General features: G+C 34.5%; 1 protein-coding gene across 1 annotated transcript in view; it reads left to right on the top strand.

The window, feature by feature from the left end:
• The window catches only part of SUGCT (succinyl-CoA:glutarate-CoA transferase), a 317,029-nt gene that overhangs the window by 92,689 nt on the left and 205,891 nt on the right, over nt 1–18,449 (top strand). The window contains exon 8 of the mRNA XM_012654527.1: nt 2,075–2,218. Within this exon, the coding sequence (XP_012509981.1) occupies nt 2,075–2,218 (144 nt within the window). The remainder of the gene's footprint in view (nt 1–2,074; nt 2,219–18,449) is intronic.

Below are 18,449 nucleotides of genomic sequence, written 5' to 3'. Positions count from 1 at the left end.
ATATATAGGGTTTATTACCTTAATTATTCATATTGGTCTGAGAAATGTAGCAGATAAAATATGTTTACAGTTGATCCTTGAACAATGCAGAGGTTAGGGGCACTGACCCTCTGTGCAGTTGAAAATCTTCATATAACTTTTGATTTCTAAAATGCTTAACTTCTAATAGCTTACTGTTGACCAGAATGCTTACTGATAACATAAACAGTTGATTAACAACATATTTTGTATGTTTTATGTATTATATACTGTATTCGTACAGTGAAGTAAGCTAGAGAAAAGAAAATGTTATTAAGAAAATTATAAGGAAGAGAAAATATATTTACTGTTCATTATGTGGAAGTGGATCATCATAAAGGTCTTCATCCTCATCATCTTCATGTTAAGTAGGATGAGGAAGAAAAGGAAGAAAAGGGGTTGGTCTTGCTCTTTCAGGGGTGGGAGAAATCGAAGATGTAGAGATGGTAGAAAGGGAGGCAGGAGAGGCAGGTACATTTGGTGTAACATTTATTGAAAAAAATCTACATGTAAGTGGGCTCATGCAGTTCAAACCTGTGTTGTTCAAGGGTCAACTGTATGTTCATTTTATAGTGAGAAAGAAGATATCTGTAAACTTAAATTCGAACTTATCTCTCATTTTTAACACATTAAATAATTTTAAATACCAATGACAAATTTAATTTTAAAATTATGGATTCAAGTCATTATGTTACAAGTTTTGACAATAATAATAGTTAGAAGACTGCCAAACAGTCCCAGTTTTCATGGTAATATCTTCCTTGAAATTGTGTTGAAAAGCAGAGAAAAATAAGCTTAGCCACTATCTGGTCTCACTTACTTGCTTTTAACATTTTTCAGTATTTGCGTAAGATGATTAACATGGCTTATGTATGGGTTGTGGAAAAGGAAAAATTAGCTTCTGAAAATGATTCAACAGCAGCTGAAATTAATGAATAAGGAGATGAATGAATGTATCAACCAGAAGAAATGGGAAAGTGGGGGGTTTTTTAGGTCTTCTGTCCAATGAAAGTCTTAGCAGAATTAAAGGTAGTGAAAATTACAAACTGTCTGATATAACAATGACTAATAATAATGCTGATAGTTTTGATGAGTGATTTTTATAAAGTACTTATTGTGTGTCAAGCACTGTTCTAATATCTTTACATATGGGCCAACAATTGGATTGTCGAATCAGACTGACATGAATTGGAGGTGTTAATCAATATCAAGCTTTCCTTATGATTTCAAGGATACAAGCAATCGAAAGGAACAGGAGAAGCAGAGAGAGAGGTCCTGGACATTGAGAGACTCTCCCAGATTATTTCTTACCACAACAGACAAAACTCTCAAGCCCAGATCAGTAGATGACATCCTTAATGAAGTACATGGGTTATCTAACACAGCAAGGAGTGTCACAGCTGTGTGACATCTCCATTTTGTACCCAGATGGTTGCATAGCTCATGCCTATGCCACATGCCCCATGTCCCACACATCTATGGATTCTAGGTTTGTTTATGATACTAATCCTAAATCAGTAGTATTTTGCTAAAAGCCTTTCATGGGTACTTTTAAAAAAAATATTTTAAGTAAATACCGTTAGCATATTTGCTAGCTATTAGCATGATTATAAGATTAGCTCAGATCTTCTGCCTTCCTTTTCTTCCTAAGAGAGCCTCTCATCCAACAGAAAAATAATGATTTAATTCTTTCCTCTCCAACAGATTAACTCATTCAAATTGAAATTCACTTTTTATTTATTTTTTTAGTATAAACCAAGTAAAATATATTAAGAAGAATTAAAACACATCTAAAACATCTTTTATTTCATTTGGTTTGGTTTAGTTAGGTTAGTAGGGGCTGGGGAGAGAAATACAGTGAGAAATACACAGTAAATATAAATATATTATTGTCATCAATGGATATCCACAATAGTAATTTGTTGTATTTGTTTTGTGTGTGTGTGTGTGCACACTTCATATACAATTATTTATTTGATTTTAGAATAGTCGAGAAATCGTATGATGTTTTTAATTTTCAATTTCTCTGTTTTTCTCAACCCAACCTTAAAATCAGGATGGAGATCCAGTTCGCCCAGGAGTGGCTATGACTGATCTTGCCACTGGCCTGTACTCATATGGAGCCATTATGGCTGGATTGATACAAAGATATAAAACTGGAAAAGGACTGTTCATTGATTGTAACCTACTGTCATCTCAGGTACCAATCCAAATAACATTTTAGATAATGGCATAAAAACTGTGTTCGGGTTTACCTTTTCAGATAAAATCCTGTCATCACATGTACTAAAACAATTTAAAAAAACCCCAAAACAACAGACAGAAACAACACCACCACAACAAAAGCTGTTCTGTTTTGATGTATGTTTTCATAGTAAAACAAATAGGCTATGAAAATTTTGTTGTGATGTAGACATTGTTGTTGGACTAGAATTTTACAGGCTGTTTTTACTGGAATGGGTCTATTACTACTTGTGAGATAGGAGTACAATTTCTATTTTATCACATGAGCTCTGTAACTTCTTTTGCCTAGAGTTTCTTTACCTTTTACGTGTCATAGACCCCTTTGGTAGTCTGGTGAAGTCTGTGAACCTTTCCTTGAAATTATGTTTTTTAAACACATAAAATGAGATTCTTAGGATTATAAAGGAAGCCAGTTATATTGAAATATAGTTATTCAATGTAAAAATCAAATTTGTGTTATATATAATTTTTACTAACATATTAAATCATGAGATTTAGCAGTGGGTTTAATACTATTAAAATTCTGTGGTAGTGTTGAGCATAAATGATATTTCAATGTATCTGTAATAACTGTAATATGATATGAAAATATGTGTAATATTAATTGGTGATCAAGTCATAGGTACTGCTAATACTCTTGTGATTTGTTGCCAGCATTCATAATTGAAGAAAATGCTAAATTTTAGTTAGAAGTTGAAGAAAATAAAGATATAATTTTTTTCCACTCAAGGTTAATTAATTCCTAGAAATATGTCCATAGACTCCAGATTAATAACCTCTGGTTTAGATAGTTATCAGTTATGTTGTGCTACATACTAAACTGGTAGAACAAAAGGGTTAACTCACTCTCAAAATGACATTTTGCCTCCTTTTTACTGGATCAGACCCAGATGCTGTACCATATGAGGAAGTTGATTCTGAATAGATAATTTTTCAGGGATAGAAAAAGAAAATATCTAATTTGTGCAAGGAGACATTTTACTGTGGGAAAAACTACTTTCTGGATATAGAGACCTCAGTTGGGAATTTCAGATTTAAAAGGCATACATGGGAAAATAGTAAACTTGGAACACTGCTTTGGACATTTTTTTCTCTTAGGCAAAATTAAGGAGGTGTATAGAAATAAAAAACATCAATATGGTTGAAGATGAAATACTATGTATGGGTTTTCACATAACAGTAGCTTTGAATCAATCAGAATTTTAATGGTTCTTTAAAGGGTAAAAGAACTCTCTTCAAATGAATGATCTTGCTCCTTAATAGAGAACCACGGATGTTAGTTATAGGAAAGAGCTGAAAGTCTTTTCTTCTTTCCCCTAATTTTATAGCTGGGGTAGGTTTTAAACCTGAGGTAGGTTTAGTGACTGGATAAAAGTTGCACTAATAAGTGTGGAAGCCATGAAGGTTTCATGGGCGTGTGACCCATGAAACTATACTGTCATAGAAGGCTCTGGGCTTAGTTAAATGTTCTGCTATCACTGCTTTGACATTCTTAATAATTTTTGAACAAGAGGCCCTATAATTTTCATTTTGCACTAGGCCTCACAAGTTATGTAGCATGTTCTGGAGTTGGGACTTTATGTAGGTCTCCTGATTTCTACCTAGACTGCTTTACTCTATACTTCAATTATTAATTAATTAGCTTTTGAAAAAAATCTCTTGTATTATAGAGTTTAATTCTCTTCCAGCACCTAACTAGTGATTCACCATGTGAAGGTGTGTGTTTCCCTGGGGGTGGAGGTGGGGGTGGGTGGCATTACCTGCAGAGCTCTTTCAAAGTGAGGACACAGTGAGAGGAAACTCATGCATACATACACACAGATATATAGTCCAGTCATTTTTGGTGTGTGCATGTCTATGTTTATTGTCCATGTTCCTTGAGACTGCAAATTCCATGAATGCGGGGACAATGCTTGTTTTTGTTTACCGTGGCATCCCCAATGCCCAGTCCAGTGTTTGTCAAATAGCAGGCTTTCCCAATTTTTAGAGATTAATGGAAGAACCACTGGTACCAATGGGAATGTCTCATAGTCCCTTAGGTTTATTAGGGAAGATGAGAAAAAGGTAGAAAACCATTGACTTAGGATAAGTACTTGATAAACAGCTAATGATGAGATAATTTGCTTTTATACTATTATACAGTGATTTGGCCTATTGTACTGTCCTTAACTCAGTCAAAGCTTGCTAAAATTACTTTATTTAAGACTCATTAACTATCTTCTAACAAAAAAATCCATTATGTCTTGTCTTAGAGCTATGAACTTTCACATCTTCTATTTTATATGATCCTCAACAATAATTGATCACTTTAGGTCGGTGGGTAGCGTAGGAATTTTTATTCCTGTTTTACTTGCAAGGAAACTGAGGCTAAGAGCGGTTTACTTGCTTAAGCATCAGAGTCACAGCAAGATCTCTGGTTCTGACATCCCAACTGGATCTCTTGTCCCTATTTTTTAAGGTAAAAGCTCTGGCACTGAGAGGCAGGCAAGCTTTAGGCTTTCCTCTGGTGAAGCTCCAGGGGAGAAGGCAACTCGAATAAGAGGTAGAGAAAGCAAACAGCGAGCATTCAGTGACAAACACATAGCAAGGCCCCCACCCCATCCCACACACAAAACATACCAAGAGCCACAAAAAGATAGTGCAACAAAATGGGCTCTTCTGGATCATTACCTACCATGTTTTGATCCAGTGAGTGACGACTATCATGGAATTTAACTTACAGTCAAGTGTTTTTGTTGAAATATAAGAATTTTGAGAAAAACGGCATTTGAAGTCATAGGATGACTGGACTTTTTGTTTCAACTCTAATCAACAGAGCACTCATTGTGTCCCAGGCTCTGTGCTAGCTGGGCTAGGAAAGGGAGGTGAGACATCTGTTCAAGGCTTAGTAGTAGATACAGCCAGGTCATATGGGAGAGTTGGAGTCATATGTGAGCTGCAGCTTGAAGGATGAGGAGTGGTTCACCAAATTGGGCATGAGAGAGAGGTGTAGTCCTGGCATGGCTAATGGCAAGTGTCAGGGCAAAGAGATATGACAAAGTTGGAGCTTGGAATATGAGTGGGGAATGGCAGGAGACGAAGTCAGAGAACTTGGCCAGGCCAAGAGTGTTAGGGGGTCTCATATGTCATGCTTAGGAATTTTGATTTTAATTTCTCAAGGCTTCTGTTTCTCTATCTGTTAATTTTATTATGTGATGGTTTTTTCAACCAAAGAATATGTCTCCTTGAATACTTGCTACAGCTGCTCCATTCAGAATAGCCTCTGGGCTATGAATAGTGGCTGGAAAGCTCCACAGGGCAGTGGTAACAGATAGTAATTAATGCTAAAGCTTACCTGAAATACAAGGCAATGGGTGATAGGAACATTTTCACTCTCTGAACCCACTGCAGCCAGAACTCTGTTTTTCTCTTCCCTTTGCCCTATTCCCGGTCTCTGGGCTGCCTCCTTTCTCCTGATGTGTGCTTCTCTAGCCTGGGCATCTCTTTTCTCCTGTCTTTTTCTTGCTTGTCTTTCTTTACTTTCCTGTTTTCACTCCTCTTCTATGCTTTCTGCCTTTTCTTTCTCTCTCCCTTTTCCTCCATCCTTCCTTATGTGGTGCTAAAGTTGTAGAGGTTCTGATTCCAGATCTTACATTCTTGTAACGTATCATTCAGGAGGCTTTCAGAATATTACAATAATTTCACAGAAGAAAAGGGAAGTTCCCTTTCCTAGAAGTCCCAGAAAACAAAACCATATATTTCCCTTGTTTGAGTGATCATTCCCAAACTGATTACTGAGGCCTGAAAGAACGAATACGCTGATTGGCTTAAGCCATCCCTGGTACTAAGACTGGGGTTAATTCTATCCAAACTGTATGGTTGAGACCAGGAGAGGCGATTCCCCCAAGGAATAGTGAGGTTATTTTTTGGCCACAGGAGAGGAAAATGGATTTTGAGGAGGCAATTTACAAATATTCACGATACCAATATAACAGGGTTGTTTTGAGGATCTAATGCAATAAAGGATGTGAAAAATGCTTTGTAAATTAGAAAGTATTTTACTGATGACTAACATTAATTTTATTAAGTCACTGAAAAAATATTTCACAGTGTTAGAAATATGCTGAAATTAAAAAGTTGGTTATTGACATAATTGTTATCATCATTATTATAATTTCATAATAGAGAAATCGACTAACTTCAATTCGGTTTTCAAGATAACATTTATAGATTCTAGATCCAAAAACCAAACCAAAAAATGATTACAATCTGCTTTATGTAAATAAGAAGTACTTTTTCTAGGTACATTTTAAAGAAGCATAACAGAAAACTTCACCTTTTTTTAAATAAAAAAGTATTCAGTGTCTTCTTTTTACATAAACGTTCACCTGCATTAAGCAGATAACATTTGGACTTAATTTCAGCTGCGTGGCAAGTGACTACGATTTCATGCAGTGGTAAAAAACATACTTTTCTATTTCTTCTGATTGCATTACATAGGATGACGAATGATTATAACATTCAATGCTAGTTGCTAAAAATGAAATTTTTCTCTCCTCTTAAAAGTGATCCTAGTGTAAAATAGAAAAATTATACTTGATTTGAATAGTAGCTAATTATTAACTCTGAGATGATTGCCTGAACCACAACAAAACTATTTCAAGGAGTCCGTTGTAGGGACATGACAATTGCCGGGATGTGGTTTGTAGTGGGCACCAAATTTTTTGTAGTTTCAAGGCTATAAACTTTTAACCCTTGTCAAAAATTCTTTTGATATTTTTTAGTCTGAATTTGATTTAATGTTGTCCACTCAAGATTGTCTAACATCGGCATCTGAACAGTGTTCTTTAGATGATATTGGTAAATAACAAGGAAGTGGGTTTGGATGTGGTTCCAATTATTCTGTTGCTCTTATTCTTCTGTTGTGGCTTACAGAAATATCTTTTGGAAGTTTTAATATCCTTCCTGTACTTAATTGCAACCAGGCTCCCCTAATTAGTACTACAATGAGTTAGTTTTTTTAGCACTGTAACTATTTTCACATATAGAACATTTTGTCACTTTATTCCCATTTGTATATTTGCTTCATGTTATATGAACATATGAAGGTAGATAAAATTTAATTCTTGTAAATTTTATTGATAAACTTTTGAATCTTAAACAAGTATAGTAATCTGAAATTCATTTTCTTGTATCTCTAGATACACCTGGGTTTCTGCTTTTCTTTTTTTATACCATTTTAAAAACAATTTTATTGAAGTATATATTACATATCATAAAATTCGTTCTATTTCAGATGACAACTTAATGAAATTTAGTGAGTTATGCAACCATCACTATATATCAAGTTTTGAAATGAATGAACTTTGGTCTGGGTCTTACCTATGAGGAGGGGATGGACGGACTAGTTTTCAGTGGGGAGAGATCTAGGACTAGGCTGACTCAGAAGAAGTCAGGACCAGTTATGACTTCTCTGGGCCCTAAGATCTTTTGCCTTTGTGGGTCCTTTCCTCCATAAAGATATTGAAAATTATATTCTATAATTGCATTTGTATAAAATGATTATCATTCATCATTTTGTGTTTATTATTATTGCATCAATTTTTTTCTTCTGATTTTAAAAGAAAGTAAAATTAAAACATTTCTGTGTACCCCTAAAGCATTGTGGGCCTTAGGCATTGTGCCTACTGGATGTAATTGATAAGTCAGCTCTAGAAGAATTCCCTTGAGAAAAGCCTATAAATGTGCCAGATCTGTAAGGAAAGACAGTTGTTTATCTAGGAAGGAGCTGGAGGTTGAAAGCTAAGATTATGTAGGAGCATGAGTAGAGGATGGAAAGGTAGAGAAGCAGCTTGGTCTATGACCAATAAAGTTGAGAGAATTCCCTTTGAGGAGACCCCTTTGAGGAATTCTCTCCCTTTGAAGGAGAAAGAAAAAAAGAGGGTAATAGCAGAGAGCTCAAGAAATCGGGGAACAGTGATTTTGCATTTGCTCCTCTTTTGAGGAGCCTATTCCATTCCTGCTTTAAAGGCCCTTGTCAGTTTAGCAATCCTAAATTACCTGTGGTCAGGCTTTTTTTTTTTTTTAAGAGATAGAGTCTTGCTATGTTGCCCAGGCTAGACTTGAACTCTTGGACTCAAGTGATCCTCCCACTTTAGCCTCCCAAGTAGCTAGGACTATAGGCATGCATCGCTGTGCCCTGCTCTGTGGCCAATTTTTAATCCTAGTCCAAGTTCCATTCTTTAATCAGCATTTTTCCTAAATAAGATCTTCCACTGCTCTATTTAAATTCAGGAGATACAAATGGATATTAACATTTATCTCTGGTTGCATATGCATTTTAGGATTTTTTTTTCTTCTTCTATGAAAAATGTCACTGAAATTTTGATAGGGATTGCATTGAATCTGTAGATTGCTTATTATAGTAACAATAATTCTTCCAATTCACAATCCAAGAACATGGGATATCTTTTCACTTATTTGTGTCTTCTTCCATTTCTTTCATTAATGTTTTATAATTTTCAATGTATGAGTCTTTTCATCTCCTTGGTTAAATTTATTCTTAAGCATTTAATTTTATTTTTTATGTTATTGAAAATGAGATTATTTTCTTGATTTCTTTTTTGGATAGTTCATTGTTAGTGTGTAGAAATGCTACTGGTTTTTTTTTTTTTTTTTTTGAGACAGAGTCTCACTGTGTTGCCTGGGCTAGAGTGCCGTGGCATCAGCCTAGCTCACAGCAATCTCAGACTCCTGGGCTCAAGCGATCCTCCTGCCTCAGCCTCCCGAGTAGCTGGGACTACAGGCATGCGCCACCATGCCCGGCTAATTTTTTCTATGTATTTTTAGTTGTCCGATTAATTTCTCTCTATTTTTAGTAGAGACGGGGTCTCGCTCTTGCTCAGGCTGGTTTCGAACTCCTGAGCTCAAACAATCCACCCACCTCGGCCTCCCAGAAAGCTGGGATTACAGGCGTGAGCCACCGCGCCCGGCCATGCTACTGGTTTTTGTATGTTAATTTTGTATCCTGCAATTTTACTGAATTTGTTTATAGTTCTAACAGGTTTTTTTGTTTGTTTTTTGGTGAGTCTTTAGGGTTTTCTATGCATAAGATCATGTTGTTTGCACACAAAGACAATTTTATTTCTTCCTTTCCAATTTGGATGCTTTTTGTTTCTTTCTCTTGTCTAATTTTTCTGGCTAGGACTTCCAGTACTATATTGAATGGAAATGGTGAAAGTTGGCATCACTGTATTGTTTCCGATTTTAGAGGAAAAATGTTCAGCTTTTCACTATAGAGTATGATGTTAGCTGTGGGTTTGTGATGTAGGGCTATAATTGTGTTGAGGTACATTCCTTCAATGACTAATTTGTTGAGTTTTTCTTATGAGAGGATGTTGAATATTGTCAAATGCTTTTAATGCATCAATTGAGATGATCATATGATTTTTAGTCTTCATTTTGTTAATGAAGCCAAAGCAATTTTGAGGAAAAAGAATCAAGCTGGAGACATAACACTTTTGAATTTCAAAGTATATTACAAAGCTATAGTAATCAGAGCATCATGATACTGGCTTAAAAACAGACATAGACCGAAGGAACAGCACAGAAAGCCCAGAAATAAATCCAAACAGTTACAGTCAATTGTTTTTTGATAAACGTACCAAGAAAACACAATGGAGAAGGACAGTCTCTTCAATAAATGATGCTGGGAAAATTGGATATTCACATGCAGATGAATAAAATTGGACCCTATCTCAGCACATATACAAAAATCAACTCTAAATGGATTAAAAACTTAAGACATAAGAACTAAAACTGTTAAGCTACTAGAAGAAAACATGGGAAAATATTGACATTTTTCTTGGTAATGATGTTTTGGTTGTGAGTTTAAAAAGCACAGGCCATAAAAGCAAAAATAGACAAATGAGATTTCATCAAACAAAACAGTTTCTGCACAGCAAAGGAAATAATCAACAGAGTGAAGAGACAACTTATGAAATGGGAGAAAATATTTGCAAACCATACGTTTGATAGGGGGTTGATATCCAAAATATGTAAGAAACTCAAACAATTCAATAGCAAGAAAACAAACAACTCCATTAAATTGGGCAAAAGACCCAAATAGATATTTCTTAAAAGAAGACATATAAACGGCCAATAGGTATATGAAAAAATGCCCAACATCATTAATTATCAGGGAAATGCAAATCACAATCACAATGAGCTATCAACCCACATCTGTTAGAATGACAATTATAGAAAAGACAGAAGATAACAAGTGTTGGTGAGCGTATGGAGAAAAGGGAACCCTTATACACTATTGGTGGGGATGTAAATTAGTACAGCCATTATGGAAAGCAGTGTGGAGGTTTCTCAAAAGAATTAAAAATAGAACTACCATATGATCCAACAATCCCACTTATGATAATATATCCATAGGAAATGAAATCAATATGTTGAATAGTTATCTGCATCCCCATGTTCACTGCAGCGTTATTCACAATAGCCAAAGTATGGAATCGACCTAAGTGTCCATCAGTGGATGAATGGATAAAGAAATGTGCCCTGTGTGTGTGTATACACACACAAAATAAAGTACTATTCAGCCTTAAAAAACAAGAAAATCCTGTCATTTACAACAACATGTGTGAACCTACATAACATTATGCTAAGTGGAATAAGCCAGGCACAGAAACAGACATACTACATGGTCTTACTTAAATGTGACATTTAAAAAAGTTGAACTCACAGAAGCAGAGAGTAGAATGGTGGTTACCAGAGGCTGGGGGTTGGTGGTGGGGGCCAGGGGAGATGTTGGCCAAAGGGCACAAAGTTTCAATTAGATAGGATGAATAAGTTCTAAAGATCTATTGTATAGCATGATAACTATAGTTAATGTATTCTATACTTTAAATTTGCTAAGAGAGATCTTAAATGTTCTTATCACAAAAATATGATAAATATATGAGGTGATAGATATGTTAACTAGCTTGACAAAATTTCACAATGTATACTTATATTGAAACATCATACATGCACCATAAGTATATATAATTTTTATTCATCAGTTAAAAAATAGAAAACAAAAATCAAGTAAAGCAAAATAAAATTGAAAAAAATTATTTGATATTAAGATGAGTAATTAGGAAGGTAAAGACACACCAAAAAAATGAAAATCAGATGACTTCCAAAGAAACTCTAAAGAATTTTACATGCTTTATTATTTTATGTTATTATTTTAGGGTTATTATTTAGGGTATTGGTTAACTGCAAATTGACTTCAATACTAAACATGGTTTGTTGTCTTTTTTTTTTTTTTTTTTAGACAGAGTCTCACTCTGTTGCCCGGGCTAGAGTGCCATGGCGTCAGCCTAGCTCACAGCAACCTCAAACTCTTGGGCTCAAGCAATCCTTCTGCCTCAGCCTCCCGAGTAGCTGGGAATACAGGCATGTGCCACCATGCCCAGCTAATTTTTTCTATACTTTTAGTTGTCTGATTAATTTCTTTCTATTTTTAGTAGAGATGGGGTCTCGCTCTTGCTCAGGCTGGTTTAGAACTCCAGAGCTCAAACAATCCGCCCGCCTTGGCCTCCGAGAGTGCCAGGATTGGTCGATTTGTTGTCTTTTTAAAGAAGATTAAGTGCATGTAAGTCTATTGGGATGATGCTCTGGCTTTGTATAACTGAAATCATTAATTATATTCATGGGCATTGCATATTTTTATATGACATGAGCTACAAATGAGGAAAATTAGGTCTTTTAACTTGTAATAATTGATGATTACTAGTGGGAGAATATTCCAAAGGAAAAAAGGATAAATTTTATGGTGATCTAATTTAATTTTCTTATTAGATACTTTAAAACAGTTTGGTGCTTTTAAATGTTCTGGAAAAAAATAGAAACGATTAAGATCAAGATATGAAAGAAATGGAAAGAGAAAGATGTATTGGTGTTGACATGTATTTCCTAAGTTGATTTTGTCCTTGCAGAATCTAGTAGAATAATGAATTTAATTGACTTTTCCTAAAACTGGGTTTAACAGTATTAGAATTACCTATATTCTCTACTACCAGAGATAGAAAAATTTGTTTTTGTTGCTGTTACTCAATTCTACATTCATCTTTGTATTTTCTGGGGTCAGGAAATTTTATGTAGAATAAAAAGTAATAATCATATCCTTTTGTATTACCTAATTAATGGTGACTATTTATCCACCGTAAGTCATGGACCAATTGATTCCTAGTGGATCAGGTCTATTTGGCCCCACTATTATGCCATCATTGTAGCTAGATGATCAGTAAACCACTAGCATCAAGCATTGTGGCTGAGATTTAATTCTAGGAACATTAATTCTCTATACAATGAGTATGAGATGTAATGGTGACTAATTTTTTCATGTTTATAATTATTTTTTAGCCTAGAGTCATTATATACCAGCAATGTATAATAAGACCTTAATTAGCGGGAGTGCTTAGCAATTTGGATATTATGGTTGATTTCATTTTCTAGATGGCTGAGAGTTAAAAGGTAACTGTTTTGGTTTCAATGCTTATAGAAAAATCTTCTAAAATGCTTTAATTTACTTTTCTATTGTGATAAATGCCATATACTAAATATATTTTCACCTAAAGGTTATTATTGTATTATCCAATTCTTTTTACATATTGATTTTCACTTGGACAGTAAGAAATTAAGTTGAATATGCACTAACAGAATCCATCCATTCATCCCTGTTCCACATCTACCATATGCCAGAGAATACAATGAGTGATACATGAGCCAGGAAGTTTCCTGACCCATGAAACTTACATTGTAGGTGGGGATATAGACAATATAAAAGTAATAAGTCATAAATGCAGAGAAGGAAAGAATTTGATAAAGGTAACACTTGTGTTATATAGACTGGTTAGGTAAGACTATTGTAAGGAATTAAAATCTGGGGGATGAGAAGGAGCTTGCCATATAACTAGCCATGTCAAGATTGTTCCAGATAGAGGCAACAATAAATACAAAGGCTTGAAACAGGAAAAAACTTAACATGTTCTAAGAACCAACGAAAGGTTGATGTGACTGACTGAAAGAATTCCCCTAGTAGTTGGCATTGGCACTAAATCTGGCCATTTATTAATACTCATTGGAACAATAAACATGATCTGACATTTCAAATAATAATCTAATGTTCTATAGTTAGTAGGTCCAGTCAAAGTTAGGAATCAGTGACAGACTGTTTTTTGAGGGGGAAGAGAGAGGGGATTTCTTGGCAGGGTATTGGGCCAAACCTGTGGAGCAGGAATTAAGTTCTAGTGTTCTTCTGGTGGCATGGTAGTAGAAGCAACACAAGACTGCAAACAGCTTTAATCTTTCTGCCATTTGGACTGACTGGAGACTGGTATTGAGAAGGTTGAGATAGTTTGGAAAAACAGTGCTATGATTATTAACAATGTCTGCCAAGGTGCAACATTAGGAGAGTGCTACAAATCAGGTGACCTTGGAGTAGATGCTATATTACACAGGCTGTTTGTATTCTCCAAAGGTAAATTATTGTGATCAGCCCTGAGCAATAGAACTTAATGTGATTACTGTATATTGATCTTGTATCTCGCAACCTTTTTGGGCTCATTTGTTAGTTTAAGAGTATTTTAGTGGACTTTGTAGGATTTTTCATATACAAGATCTCATCATCTGCAAATTGAGATAGTTTTACTTCTTTCCTCTCCAATCTTTTTTTTTCTTGTATTTATTTTTCTTGCCTAATAGCTCTGGACAGAAAGAACCCCAGTACAATGTTGAATCAAGGTGGCAAGAGCAGTCATCCTTTTCTTTTCCTGATCTCAGAGCAAAACATTCAGTCTTTCCCCATATGTATGATGTTATCTGTTCTTTTTTTCTAGGTAGTCTTTATCAGGTTGGAGAAGTTCCCTGTATTCTTAGTGTACTGAATGTTTTTATCAGGAAAAAGTGTTGGATTTTGGCAAATGCTATTTCTGTGACTATTGAGATGATTGTTTGGTTTGTATCACTTATCCTATTACTATGTTATTTGGTTATTGATTGATTAACAATTGACATTGATTTTTTGTGTATTGAACCAATTTTTCAATCCTGGAAATGATCTAACTTGGTCAAGTTGTATAATTCTTTGCATATGTTGTTGTATTCAGTTTGCCAGTATGTCACTGAGGATTTTTTGGTCTATATTTATAAGGGCTATTGGTCTATACTTTTCTTTTCCTATGATGTTTTTGTCAGTTTTTTGTATCTGAGTAATATTCACCTCGTAGAATAAGTTGAGAAGTATTCCCTTCTCTTCTAGCTTTTGGAAGAGTTTGTGAAGAATTGGAATAGTTCTTTAATTGTTTGGTAAATTTCATCAGTGAAGGTAAAAAAAGGCCTGGAATTTTTTTCAAGTTTTGTGATTACTAATTCAATCTCTTTACTTGTTATTTGTCTATTTAGTTTTTCTATTTATTCTTTAATCAGTTTCAGTAGTTTGTATCTTTCCAGGAATTTGTCCATTTTATTTATAGCATTTAATTTATTGACATACAATTGTTCATGGTATTCCTATATAATCCTTTTTATTTCTGTAACATCAGTGGAGATGTTTCCTATCTTTCATTCTGATTTTAGAAACCTGGATTTTCTCTTTTTTCTTTGTGAGTTTAACTTAAGATTTGTTAATTCAAAAAAATGATTTATTTTCTCTATTGGTTTTCTATATCCTATTTCAATTTATTTCCATTCTTATCTTTATTATTTCTTTCCTTTTGCTCATTTTGGGCTTAATTTAGTCTTTTTTTTCCAATGTCTTAAGGTAGAATGTTTGGTTATTGATTTGAGACTTAAAAATATGTAGGCATTTTCAGCTATAAATTTCTCTGTAAGAATCAATTATATTAAAGTATTTTCTAATTTCTCTTGTGATTTCTTCTTTGATCCAGTGGTTTGTAGGAATATATTGTTTAATATTTACCTGTTTGTGAATTTCCCAGATATTTTTCTGTTATTAATTTCTCATTTCATTCCATTGTAGTTGGAAAATATTCTTTGTGTGTTTTCAGTCCTTTTAAATTGGCTAAGGCTTGTGTTTTGCCTAACAAATGGATTATGCTGGAGGATGTTCCAGGTACACTTGAGAAGAATGTGTATTTTGCCGTCATTGGGTGGAGTGCTATATAGATGTCTGTTAGGTGTAGTTAGTTTATGTGATAACATTATATATAACATTTTGAGGAACTGTCAAATTATTTTCCAAAGTGGCTGCACTACTTCATATTCCCACCAGCAATTTATGAGGTTTCCAATTTTTCCACATCCTTGCTAACATTTGCTATTCTCTGGTATACTTAGTAAATGTGAAATGGATTCGATTTTCATTTTTGCATTTCAAGTCTCTTGTAGATTTTCTGCCTACTTGTTTTATTTAGGTCTCCATCTATTATTGTTGGATTGTCTATTCTCCCTTCAAATATGTCACATTTTGCTTTTGGTATTTTGGCAGCCCATCTATTTTTTGGTTGCTATTTTCATGATGTCTTAGTCTGCTAGGGCAGCCATAACAAAGTACCACATACTTGGTAGCTTAAACAACAGAGATTTATTTTCTCACAGTTCTGGATGCTAGAAGCCTGAGATCAGGGTTTTGGCAAGGTTGGTTTCTTCTGAGGGCCACGAGGGAATGATCTGTAACAGGCCTAGGACACTAATAATATTGGAGTAGGAAACACCCTAATGACCTCATTTTAACTTAATTACCTTGTTAAAGATCTTACCTCCCAATACGGTTGCATTTTGTGGTACCAGGTTGGGACTTCGACATATGATTTTTTGAAGACAATCCAACCACTACTACATAGTATATCATTTTTTCTTTTTCTCTTTTTATTTTTTTTGCTCTCAACCTCTTTGTGTCTTTGAATCTTAAGTGTGTCTGTTGTAGGCAGAATACAGTTGGATCATTTTTAAAAAATGCATGCTGCCAAATTTCTGCTTTTTGATTGAAAAGTTTTGTCTGCTTAATGTAATTACTAAGGTAGAATTTATGTTTCCCATTTTGCTGTTGTTTTCCGTATGTCTTATGTCTTTTGTTTGTTTCTCTGTTCCTCCTTTACTGCCTTTTTTTTTTTTTTTTTTGAGACAGAGTCTCATTCTGTTGCCTGGGCTAGAGTGCCATGGCTTCATACTAGCTCACAGCAACCTCAAACTCCTGGGCTCAAGCAATTCTTCTGCCTCAGCCTCCTGAGTAGCTGGGACTACAGGCATGTGCCACCATGCCCAGCTAATTTTTTCTATATTTTTAGTTGTCCGATTAATTTCTTTCTATTTTTAGTAGAGACGGGGTCTCGCTCTTGCTCAGGCTGGTCTCAAACTCCTGACCTTGAGCGATCCACCCGCCTTGGCCTCCCAGAGTGCTAGGATTACAGGTGTGAGCCACTGCGCCTGGCCTGCCTTTTTAAAATTAGATATTTTCTAGTATACCATTTTAATTCCTACTTTTCCTTTTAAAAATGTATTTATATAAAATATATTTTATGTAATATATGTTATTTTCTTAGTGGTTGCCTCGAGGATTACAATTAACATCTTAATCTAAAATAATCTTTCTTAGATTAATACCAACTTAATTTTAATAGTATGTAAAAACTTTGTTCCAATATTGCTTTATTCATTTTCCTCTACTTTTTGCTGTTACTGTCATACAGATTACAACTTTATACATTGTAATGTCCATCAACATAGATTTACAATTACAAATGCCCTTCAATTTATAATGGGATTACTTCCCAATGAACCCATCATAAATTGAAAATATTATAAGTTAAAAGTGTGTTCTTGACTTATATTTTTAACTTTTGATGGGTTTATCTGGGTATAACCCCATTGTAAGTTGAAGATCATACTGAATGTGTATTGCTTTTGCATCATTGTAAAGTCAAAAAATCATAAGTGAAACCATCACAAGTTGGGGACTGTCTATATAGCTCTATTCAGTTCTCTTTTAAATCAGGTAGGAGAAGAAAAAAATTATAAATAAAATAAACTTATACTATCTCTTATACTTACCTGTATAGTCGGCTTTACTGGTGCTCTTTATTTCTTTGTGTGTACTTGTGTTACTGTCTAGTGTTTTTTTTTTGTTTCATCCTGAAGGGCTTCTTTTGTATTTCTTGTATGGTAAATATGCTAACAATAAATTCTCTCATTTTCTGTTTATCTGGGAATGTCTTAATTTCTCCCTTAGTTTTGAAGTACAGTTTTTGCCAGATATGGAATTCTTGGTCAATTAGTCTTTTTTTGTTCACCCCATAGCACTTTGAATATGTTGTCGCATTGCCTTTTGGGATCTATGATTTTTAATGAGAAATCAGGTGTCTGTATTATTGAGGATGTGTTGCATGTGATAAGTTGTTTTTCTCTTGCTAATTTCAAGATTCTTTGTCTTTTGTCTTCAGAAAGTTTGTTTCTGATGTGTCTAGATTTGGATTTCTTTGAGTGTATTCTTCTGGGAATTTGTTGAGCTCCTGGGGTGTGTAGATTAATGTTTTCCATCAAATTTGAGAAGTTTTTGGCTATTTATTCAAGTTATTTGTTTTTCCCCCTTTTCTTTCTTTTTCCCTCTGTGATTCCATTCTCATCTCATTTCACACTTTCCTTTAATTTTTTAGATATGGGTTTATTTATTTGTACACATTTATAGTAACTGATTTAACTGATTTAATATCTTTGTCTAGTACATACAACATCTGGGCTTCATCAGAGGTAGTTTCTCTTGACTGTCTTCCCTGCCCCCCCCACTGTGTATGCCTATATTTTCTTATTTCTTTGTATGTATCATAATTTTTTTGTTGTTGAAAACTGGATATTTCAAATAATAGAATGTGGTAACTGTGAAATTCAGATTTCTCCCACTCCCAAAGGGTTTTCGTTGTTTCTATTTGTTGTTGTTGCTTTGTGGTTGTCTAGTGACTTTTCTGAGTAAAATCTATAAAGTCTTTATTCTTTGCGTGTGCAGCTACTTCATAGTTAGTGGTTGAGTAGATGGATAACTTCTTAACTGCCTTGAACCAATATGTTTCCCTCCCTTTGTTGGAGCACTGTGTATGTTGGGTAGAGTTTACATTTTTACCTTAGCTTTCGGTTCATGCTTGTGCAGAACTTCAAGGTCAGCTATAGGTGAAAGATTAAGACTTCTCTAGTCTTTCCTG

The sequence above is a fragment of the Propithecus coquereli genome, unplaced genomic scaffold, assembly GCF_000956105.1.
Source record: "Propithecus coquereli isolate 6110/MARCELLA unplaced genomic scaffold, Pcoq_1.0 Scaffold441, whole genome shotgun sequence".
Lineage (NCBI taxonomy): Eukaryota > Metazoa > Chordata > Mammalia > Primates > Indriidae > Propithecus > Propithecus coquereli.
This window is presented reverse-complemented; position numbering and strand designations above follow the sequence as displayed.